This window comes from Cladosporium halotolerans (assembly GCF_011745625.1).
Source record: "Cladosporium halotolerans strain TM138-S3 chromosome Unknown Sca88, whole genome shotgun sequence".
Taxonomy (NCBI): Eukaryota; Fungi; Ascomycota; class Dothideomycetes; order Cladosporiales; family Cladosporiaceae; genus Cladosporium; species Cladosporium halotolerans.
In genome coordinates this window covers 8,611-19,755 of record NW_027191539.1, presented here as the reverse complement: position 1 = coordinate 19,755, position 11,145 = coordinate 8,611, and the positions used below count along the sequence as shown (strand labels likewise).

The 11,145-nt window shown below is 55.6% G+C and overlaps 1 protein-coding gene across 1 annotated transcript; it reads left to right on the top strand.

Moving 5' to 3' along the window:
- Positions 1-6,354: 6,354 nt before the first annotated feature.
- On the top strand, positions 6,355-7,920 carry WHR41_09544 (uncharacterized protein; the record flags this gene model as incomplete). The annotated part of the gene is made up of 3 exons (XM_069378147.1): positions 6,355-6,554; positions 6,621-7,435; positions 7,496-7,920. 3 exons carry the CDS (start codon positions 6,355-6,357, stop codon positions 7,918-7,920), a joined length of 1,440 nt encoding a protein of 479 aa, XP_069225078.1.
- Between the last annotated feature and the right edge of the window lie 3,225 nt (positions 7,921-11,145).

Sequence of the window (11,145 nt, the reverse complement as noted above, 5' to 3'; positions counted from 1 at the left end):
GCAGCCCAAAGAAGTGCGATCAGCCTCACTGTCGTACGTGAAGCAAGCCATCGAGACAAGGTGGAGACCAAAAGCCAAGATCGACGAAGACATCGCAAACGCGAAGAAGTCGGTTGCAGCTCGATACCTGCAGCTCAAGTCTGGCCATGCGATCACAGGAGCCCACCTGTTCAGAATCGGCAAAGTAGTAGATGCGCAATGCTGGTGGTGTGGCGGGAGCGATCAAACAGTTGGCCACCTCTTGCTGCATTGTCGGAAGTGGCGAAGGCAGCGAGACTCTATGCTGCGGCGGCTGCGTGCGGACAAGATCTGTATCAGCGCGAGGCGAGACCGAGCAGACCTGGAGAGCCTGTTTAGAGACGAAGCCGCTAAAGAAGTCCTCCGGTTCATCGGAAACACAGAAGTGGGCAGGCCAATGACCATAGAAGAGAACAGGGATGACCACTGGGACATTGAACGACTGGATCAAATATTGGATGAGGGGGAAGTGACACTGAGAGACGGAGAAGAGTGAGGGGAAGATGGGGTGCGACAATGACAAGAAAGTAGGAGGGCATAAAACCCCAAAGCGGTGGCGGCTTGGTGAAGTCGGGACGGCGAGCTGAATTGTATGAGTAATAATCAAGGCGGGAGCATACCTAGAAGCCACAGAGATTGTCGCGAAGATAGCCGACGTGCCATAAGCTATTTAGCTTGAATGCAGTATGATTTAAAAAAGATCTCGAAAGGGGACGCGCGACATTGTTCGATCCCGATGTCTGCTAGCGGGACACGGAGATCGAAGAACGCCACTGCTGTTCCAGACCCTATTGATAACGTTACGCTTGTCGATCACGAGCCAGAGGGCTAAGACCTCGTGACACTGCATTGCTACGGACTATACTCACACATGGTTGCCAAAATTTCGACTTAAATGTCGCTCTTCTCCAGTGCTAGATTCCCTTCACCGTATGCGGAGGACAGATCAGCTGTGTTCATTGATCGGATGCTAAGAACTAGATTAGCACTCAGATTGACATGGCTATGACATCGATTCCTTGAAGCGATTTATAGAGTATTCAACACATGAAATGCAGCAGATTAACATTGAGATCTCTAATGTACAGGCGAGGCCCTACTCGGAAACAGACTAAGGTTTTTGGACCAACCCTTTGACTCAACTTGCATTGAGCCGAGGCATCCGTAGCGAGGATCACGTGTCGCTGCCACGGCCCACGGGAAAGCTCGGGAGGTGTCGCCTGTCGATGGATTCGCATCTCTTGCTAGATGGCGCACTCCGGCAGAGGTAAGAGCTATCATCTCCAGGGCACTAGCTGACTAGGAGCAACAGAACGAACAGCATCAACAAAGTCAAGAAACACCTCACAAACCAGGGGATACTGGCGTAAGAAAACCATCCGACTCTTGCCTACCCAGAACGTCGACCTGGGCCCGAAGCTGGCGCATCACTTGTTGCCCCTAGCAGCCGGTCGCACAGCTGCTTGAAAGAGACGGACGGGGACAGGGACACTGTTAAGACGACAAGGCCGGTGGATGTGCAATCGAGCTAGGCAAGAGACAGAACACCCCTGACCTACGAGCGCTCTGAGACCAGTACGCTGGCGAGGGTAGCCGACTTGCAAACCGCCCCGCTGCGGTGTAGAAGCCGCACGTGAAAGCGAGGGGACAGGCCACTGGTGCGGAGAACCTGTTAAGACACGGCCTTTGTGCTCCTTCTTTGGAGACAGACCACCGCCATGCGGATCTGTTAAGACACGAGCGTCGTGCCCATTCGAGGGACAGGGCCCCTCCGCGGCGGACTTGTTAAAACGCGAGAATGGGGTTGGTTAGTCGGGTGGGCAAAGAGGCTTCGCTGCTGGCTAGGGCGCTGCTTCGATCCCACACGGCGAGACATGGTCGGCCTCGACGAGGGAGACCTCCCGAGGTAACGCGAAACGGCTTCGGCCGCGGGGCGTAGCACGCAATGGCGGCGACGGCTGACACCGTCTGCGTGGCTCGAAAGGACGGATGCGCATGTCGGTACACAAAGAGAAGGAAGCCGCTGGCCCACTCGTACTCGGAGCCTTGTTCCTCATACAAGGTGGTATCGCCACCGGCGGAGCCTTTGCTGTGTGCTTAAGGAGCAAATCTCAGGATAAGGTTAGGCGTCTTGGAAGACAGGCGGGCCCGAAATAGGGGTCTCTGTGATGGGAGACATGCTCGACCCTATTGAAATTCTGAGAGCGATCGAGCATGCAAGGGACACACTGCGCAAGACGGCGCATGTCTACGTAGCGACAACAAGCAAAGAGGCACTGTCGGCCATCGAAAAAGGCCAGAAGGTGGGGTGCGAAAGAGAGGTGGCGCACAAGATCGCCGATGCCGTCCTCGAGATGGAGAGCGTCGGTCATCGAGTCACGGTCTTCCTCGCTCCTGGTGACAAAGGCATCCGCGGCGTTGCAGAAGCAAAGCGTGCAGCAGCATCAACCATCGACAACGGCAGCAAACTCACAGCCGCCCCGGCCGAGAGGGTGCGCGAGCTGTCGGGCGTGCTGCGCTTGGTCAAGGCAGAGCGGGCCAAGGGTCTGCATCCGAGCGAAGACGACGTCTGCGTGAATTACTACACGTGGAAGATGGACAGAGCATGGTCGGGTAAGCACACAGTCCGTCTCTACGGAGCGCTGTCTTCCGACGAGGCTTCCATCTTGGTGCAGGCTCGGACGGAGCACTGCGGGCTGAAGGCCTGTCTCTTCAGGAAGAAGCTCGCAGACAATCCGGCGTGCGAGTGCGGACGTGGCGATGAGACAGTACTGCACGTGCTGCTGCGCTGCGACAAGTATGCTGAAGCTCGCAAGGCTTTGCGGGAAGCAGCAGGCGACAGGTGGGGTGACGCTTCGTACTTGCTGGGAGGATGGAGCGGTCGGAAGTTCAGGACGGGCAAGTTCGTGGACGGCCCACGCGAAAGCTGGAAGCCGGATCTGAAGGTCGTCAAAGCTTCCATCCGTTTTCTTTATCAGACTGGCAGACTGTCTCGTTCTTCGGACATAAGGGTCGGGTGAGGTGTTGGCTAATCTGTTGGGTCATGAGTGCAAGGCGTCGTTCATTGTGGTGTTAGGCAGCGATCAGGGACGGCTCATACGGTCTCCGTGCATAGCCTGAATGAAAATCTTGATGATCATCATCATCATCATCATCATCATCATCATCATCATCGAATCAATCAATCAATCAAGCAAAAAAAAAAAAAGTCACAACAACATCGAAACATCCCTCCGGCATCGATGAGGGGACCATCCTCATCGATGCTATCCCGTGAACACCGTGATGATGTCCATGTCGCTGGCGGCGCCGGCGGAAAGGCAGCGGAGGAGGGTCGCCAGCCCCCCGCCGCGACGCGTCCGCCGCGCACCCCTAGATCCCACGACATTGTAAACGTAGCCCCAAACACCCAACAGCTCATCGACACCGCAGCAGCATTCCTGGAAACCTTAGACGCGCCGAGCGGCTCGTCATCATACATCCAGACATCCCTTCTTCGCGCCTTCTTCTGCGAAGTCAAGGATACGCTCACCGCCCTACAGGAGGAACCATTATCAGCACACCCAACCACAAACGCCATCCTCCGAGAGGTCCAGGCAGTTCACGAAGCCGTCAAAGGCCTAGCGACGCCGCCAGCCTCGCCGCCTTCGTCCCCAAGCCCAACATGGGCTCAAATTGTGACCGCGCTCGCGCCGACACCGCGGAGATCCCGTAACCCCCCGCCTCAGGGCCCCGAACTCACCATCCGCATCTCTGACCCTGAAGAAAGAAAGAACGCACAAAGTTTGCCGAATGAAGAGATCAAACAAAGAATACAGCAGGAACGACCTGATGGGAAAGAGGTGGTAGCGGTCAGGAAACTTCCGAGTGGAGACCTCCGCCTGTTCCTGACTGGTGAGCGGACCAAGGTTACCCTACTACAGGACATGTCGTGGACCGCTCGCTTTGGGCAATCATGCAGCATAGCGGAAGACACATACAAAGTCCTAGTCCATAGCATTCGAGTGGGCTACATCGACCCGAGACGGGTAGAAGATGTCGCGAAGCTACAGGAGGAACACCAAGCTCTCCACAATGGTCTCAAAATCACGCGAGTTTCTGGCTCAACCGCGGCCACGCCTCGGGTAAAACCCACGCTTCTCTCATAGTGGGCGTCGCGATGGAACAAATGGCGAACGGGATCATCCAACGCGGCCTCGTCGGCAACTTCGCTCTTCACCTAGCGGAGTACTACAGTCCGGAGTCGAGACTCACGCAATGCTTCAAGTGTCAGGCCTACGGCCATGTCGCACCGGTCTGTCGTAAGGTAGAAGCCTGTGGATACTGTGCTGGAAAGCATCACACACAGGAGTGTACCACCCAAACGCAGCTCAAATGCGCTAATTGTGGAAAGAGACACGCAGCCTGGAATCACGAATGCAGTATCCGTCGAGCGGCCAAGGTCAAAAGCATGCAAGCCAGATGCACGGCGCCGACTCGCTTTCCGCAACGATCATGTGCGACCGTCAGCATCGAAGAAGAGCGCGGCTGGGCTCTGGTTGAGTCAAAGAAACGGAAGCTCTCGCCGGCTGCAACTGACCGGAAACGAGCTGGGCCAGGCCGGCCTCCGGCAGTCCAGACTCCACGCTGGGCTCTGGTTGAGTCAAAGAAACGGAAGCTCTCGCCGGCTGCAACTGACCGGAAACGAGCTGGGCCAGGCCGGCCTCCGGCAGTCCAGACTCCTAACGCTCCATCCCAACGGACGTTGTCGTTTCCGAACGTTTTCCAACCCCCGGCTAGAACGTTTAGCAGCGCATCACCAAGTGCAAGACCAGATACCCACGTAGAAAAGCCAGCAGACACAGACATGGGCGACGATGCTTGATACGATACAAACGCTCAACATCATACAGTACAACGTAAACAAAAGCAGAACCCGCGTGATGACGTCCATACTCAAGTCGGTGAATCCCGAGAGGCACCACATCCTAGCTGTACAGGAACCGTGGCGCAACCCACAGATGCAGACAACAGGTCGACCTCCAAACTACCACTTGATCTACCCATTGAGCAAAGAGACACGAGTATGCTTCTATGTTAGCAAAGCGATCGACCACAACAAGTGGGAGACTACGGAGCACTCGCCGGACCTTGTGACCCTCACAATTCACCTAGGCGTCAGGACACTACACATCCATAATTGCTACAACCATCCCCTAAAGCTTCTGACCAGCCGTAACCTTTCCACCCTGCAGCTGCTCCCACTAGCGCTCGACTGCCCAGGTGAACACCTTCTGGTCGAAGATTTCAACCTACATCATCCGCTATGGGGCGGAACTATGCTACCTACACAACACACACTAGCAGGCACCCTGATTGAAACCACAGCGCAGAGCAACCTACAGCTGATCTTGCCGCAACAGGGTGGGCAGTGAACGAGCATTGAACAGTTCGTTCGGTTCGTTCGGACCCCGTTGAACAAACGAACAGATGGCTGATTACATAATTGATCGAATGAACAAATATACCTGTTCGTTCAGTATGTTCAGCGTCTTCAGTGTGATGACAAGACAAACCCAACCCTAACCCTCGATTACCTTGACAGGCGTCCCGCGCAAAGCAGCAGTGGCGAAGCCGGCGCCTCCGCTGCCAAATTGATAGTGCGCAGCAGTCTGTGGAATTACCCCCAAAGGAGTATGCGGGGAACGCGACCGTCTCGCGACTGCCCGCGCGTTAGACTACTCCACGTCCCACAAAATACAGCATGAGCGCTCAATCCAATTCTCAGAGTACAACAGACCAGCAGCCATGCGATCGCACAGAATTGAGCAAGATGAGAGCACCATAGCCCGGTGTTAACCAACGATCCTACGCGCCGCTGGGCCGCGCGCCACCAATCTCGTGCCGACACCACCGAACAAACAGCCAAAGAGTAGTTGGATCTGGAGGCATGGAGAGGCCGTGACCGATCTGAAGGACGACTTGAACAAATGACCCTGCCGCATCTGCTACGAGCAGCCATCGCAAAGCTTGGTCGTGTGCTTGCCATGCGAACCTACGAACCAGCCAATTTGTCACCTCGTACGATGCCATGGATTCGACAAGTCGGGCGGCAAGCACGCGATGAAGCGCTCGCGTGATGGCGCAGATCCAGATGGGAATGTGGCAGTCATGATGATTAAACGCCAGAGACGTTCGCAAGAGGAGGCTTTCAATCGCGAAGGCTGGAAAAGGACATACGTGGAATGGCTTGTGTCTAGCAATCGGTCGCTACGCCAGGCTTCGGGAGACAAACTCAAGGACTTGATATCGTTCAGAAATCTTATAGTGGAGCCTCTGGTACCGCAGAGTCACCCTATGCCACGAAACTGGATCGTCGATGCTTTTACCGTCGCGAAGCCCACGGTCATCCAGCCTCTGCAGATGGCAAGAAGCACAATAACTGTCAGTTTCGATCACTGGCTAGCGGATAACGAGCTCGACCTGTTAGGCGTTGTCGCACACTATTTAGACAGCAATGTTGAACTCAAGACCGTTTTGCTCGCGCTGAAGCCAACGTACGGTCACGATGCGCAAGAACTCCAGGACACATTGCTCTGTATACTTCGATAGTACAAGATTAGTGATAAGATCGGATACTTTGTCGCAGACAATGCTGCTAACAACGATGCCGCTCTGCGCCTTCTGTCCCATCACATCGATGTCAAGCCAGCCAAACAGAGGTTACGTTGTAGCGGGCATGTGATCAACCTGGTCGTCAAGGCTACACTATATGGTGTCGACAACGAATGCATGCTCGATGCCGCTCTCTCGGAGGCGGACCACGGGGGCGACAGTGAGCTCTATGACACTTCTACGGTGTCCAAGTTCGAAGCAGCACTGCGCTCCAAGGACGAGGCATCGCGACTCGATGCCTGGCGAAGGAAAGGCCCAATCGGCAAGCTCCACAATCTGATCGTGCACATCAAGAGTGGCTCAGCAGGGCGACGCTTCTTCGAGGCCAAGCAGGTTGAGACAGATACACGGTTGTATCGGGTGATCGTCAACGAAGGAGTGCGTTGGAACTCCGCTTGTGAGATGGTCGAGCGTGCATTCCAGGTGAAGGACGCGTTGCAATTATACCAAGAGCACTTCAGGAGCAGCGGCACTGACCGACTTGACAACCGCGATTGTCTATCAGCAGTTGATTGGCAGGAGCTGACAGACTTGCTCAAGCTGCTGCGACCCTTAAAGGAAGCCTCCTTGAAGGTCCTGGCCGTAGCCAAAGACGGACAGAATGGCGCACTATGGCAAAGCCTATCTATTCTGGACTGGCTGCTCTCTACCGTCGAAGGCCTCAATAAAACACTGCCTAGGAATCACTTCAGAGCATGTGTCAATCTTGGTTGGAAGAAGCTGGACAAGTATTACGCGTTGAGCGATGCCACACCAGCATACCGTCTTGCCATATTCCTACATCCGTGCTTCAAACGACGTTGGTTCGAACGCCATTAGGCAGGGAAGACATCCTGGCTCGAAGGTGCGGACGAGGTCATGAACAGAGCGTGGCAAGATGCAAAGCGGCGGTGGCCGAATGAAGTGATCGTTTTGTCGCCAAAGCAACAAGAGATGGATGCCTTCGATGCTTACAATCATGACATCGACGACGACACAGACAACGATGAGCTGGCTCGCTACTTGCGTGAGGAGCGCGCCCCACAAGGCACTCGTCCGCTTACCTGGTGGCGCGAACATCATCACAGGTTTCCTGTCCTGAGGCATCTCGCTTTTGAGATCCTCGCAGCGCCAGCAAGCTCTTCCGCCGACGAGCGAATCTTTTCGATGGCTGGGGACGTTGTCAACGATGAGCGACCAAACACGATGGAGGAGTTGGCAAAGGCTTACCAGGGTTTACGCAGCTGGTACTCGGAAGGACTACTGTGATGGACGTAAGCTTCTCACACTCCTGAGCACCCGGGGGGACCGTGCACCGAACGAACGACGAACATTCGAGTGTACCCTGAACAAATGAACAAAACCTGTCCAAGAAGCCGAACGAACGAGAACTACGCCTGTTCGGTGTTCGTTTGTTCATTGCACACCCTGAGCCGCAAGGTACCGTGACGTGGAGATCAGGCAGCAGCATGAGCACGCTGGACCTGTCCTTTGCGACGCCAGGGATAATAAAGCAAGTGCTGCAATGCCGACCATGCGAGGAATTAGACTCGGACTCCGACCATATACCGATCATCACGTCGATCGGGGCATCAGTTCCACAGCGAGCGGAGCCCACAGGACAACCTCAGTGGCGCAAGGCGGACTGGGAGCAGGTGCGCGAGCACCTGGAGCATCGATTAGGAGAGCTAAACCAAGGAGTGCCTGGGCGACTCAAGTCACTCCCACCAGTACCGATCCATCGAGAAGGTCTGGCCAGGGGGATTGTGTCGCGGATGGTTTCCTGATAAAGAGCGTCAGGCGGGCTCGACGAGCCCGACGGGAGTGGGTGGCTCACGGCACATATAAGGCCTACGTCATCTACCGCCAGGCGGCAAACGAGATGAAACAGCAGATCAAGAGGGAGAGCACGCTGGCTTGGAGACGAACCGTAGCCGATATCATGCGTGATCCGGCAAAGATGTGGCGGTTGACAAAGTGGGCACGAACGACAGCCCAACAGCCGCCGGCGCCACCTCAGTTCCCACCGATAAAAGACAAAGATGGCGCGTACCACAGCTCAAACGAAGCAAAAGCCAACGTGCTCGCAGAACACTTCTTTCCGCCACCGGTGAGGGCAGATCTCACCGACATCGAGGGCTATAGTTACCCGCCCGAGCTCTCGATGAGCCAGGAGGTCACGGCGGACAAGATCAGAGACATGCTAAAGAGAATCGCGCCAGACAAGGCCTCAGGGCCGGACAGTATACCCAACCGCTTCCTGCGCGGATGCAGAGATATACTCGCGGAACCTTTAGCCGAGCTATTCCAAGACTGCTTGCAGGGATCTTACCACCCAACGCCCTTCCGCCATTCCAGAACGGTAGCCTTGAGGAAGCCACAGAGGCCCTCATATGGTGTCGCGAAAGCATACAGACCTATAGCTCTGCTCAACACGCTCGGGAAGGTGCTCGATAAGATCGGTGCCCGCCGGATGTCAGCGTTGGCGGAAGAACACAACTTGCTGCCAGTCACACAGATGGGTGTACGGCCGGGACGATCGACCATCACTGCGCTAGAAATGCTCACCGAGCAGATCCAGACGGTACGGGCGAACGATCCCACTTTGATGGCGAGCATGCTCAGCCTGGACATCTCTGGAGTGTTCGACAATGTTTCTCGCGAGAGGCTGGTTCACAATATCCGGAACGCGGGGATACCGCAGTGGGTAACCAGCTACATCCGCTCCTTCTTGACCGGTCGGACAACGACCCTTACGCTAGGCACATACGAAGATAGGGTCCGATCCACAACATCAGGTATTCCCCAGGGCTCAACACTATCACCGATCCCCTTTCTCTTCTTCGCTTCCACCCTCCTCCCGCAGCTCAACGCCGGAGCAATGACCGCGATCGGCTTCGTGGACGACACCAACATACTCACGTTTAGCAGAAGCACGGAAGCGAACTGTCGAGTTCTGGAAAGCGCCAATGAGAAGTGTGTGGCCTGGGCACGCACACACGGCGCGACCTTCGCGCCCGAGAAGTACCAGCTGATGCATTTCACTCGCCGCCCCAAGAAGTTCAACACGCAGGCGACCGTACGGATACCCAAACTCCAAGGCGGGCCAGTGCCAGTTATGAGAATCCTCGGAACCCACCTAGACTCAAAGCTCAGGTGGGGTCCTCACGTCAACCTGACGGCAGCATAGGCGGCGGCACACATGGCGTCAATTAGCCGATTGACCAAGGCACGTGGGAAGCTACGTTTGCCAAGGCAAGTCAGATCTACGCTGCTGTCGTCCGTCCAGTACTCTCCTATGGCTGCTCGGTGTGGTTTTCGCTTGGAGATGAACGAGCCAACCGAAACACTGATCTATCCACCACAGACAGTACAGAACAAGTGCCTCAGAACCATCACAGGCGCATACAACACGACAAATGTCCAACGCTGGAACACGAGGCGAGTCTTGCACCCTTGAACCTCCACCTCGGAATGCTAGCGGTCAACCATGTTCATAGAACGGAAGGCTGTCCGGGCGACCAGGCTGTGGAAGAGGCCCGCAAGGCTACGGATGAAAGGGCTCAGCGCCGCTTCCGGACGAAAGGCAACATTCCGACAAGACACACCGACCAATTTCGAGCAAGAGTCAAATCGATCCGACAGCAATCGAGCCCGACCAGGCGTTGCGGGAACAGGACAGCTGCGACGAAAGAGCTCGAAGAGGCTTGGAAAGCCAGGTGGGCCAGGTACCAGCAGGAAACACGTGCGTCTCGGCGAAGGACAGCAGCCTAGCCGTTGCAGCGCGTGCGACGTGGACTCGGGGACCACGGACGAAGGCGAATTTAACCAGGGCCGAGAGTACAGTTGCAACGCTACTCAGGACCGAGCACGTCGGTCTGAACGACTACCTATGCCGGAGGCGCGTACCCGGATACTCGAAACCAGATTGCGGCTGCGGCTGGCCGCGACAGACTCCAACACGAGTCATTTTATTTTGTCCTGCGCACACGATAAGAAGGGCAGAGATGCTAGCAGAAGCAAAGACGACCGACTACACAAAATCGCTGTCAACTGAGGCAGGCCTACGTGCGGTGACCAAGTGGTTCCTACGGCGTAACATCCTCGCCCAGTTCTCCTTGGCGAGGAGATCGGACGATGTAGAACCAAGGTGACGGGGACGAAGGCCGGGGACGTATGTGGATGAGGATGATGGCGAGTGCTGAAGCGCGTTTAAGGCGCGCAGCTACGTCTTACTGTATCGTAGACTCACTGGCGGGAGGGCAATGGCCATCCATCGAGAGAAGAAGGAGTTTTCACCCGGGCCACGGCCACGGGTTCCCTCCTTAATAGCATACATAGTGACAGCCTGCATGGACCCGTAAGTGAGCTACACCGGGTGAACAGAATATCAAATCAAATCAATCATATAGGTTTCCGTAGTGATTAGGCTTATATACTAGGAGGATTAGTGGGGCCGAATACTCCTCAGAAGCCATTAGTGGAGGTGAATAT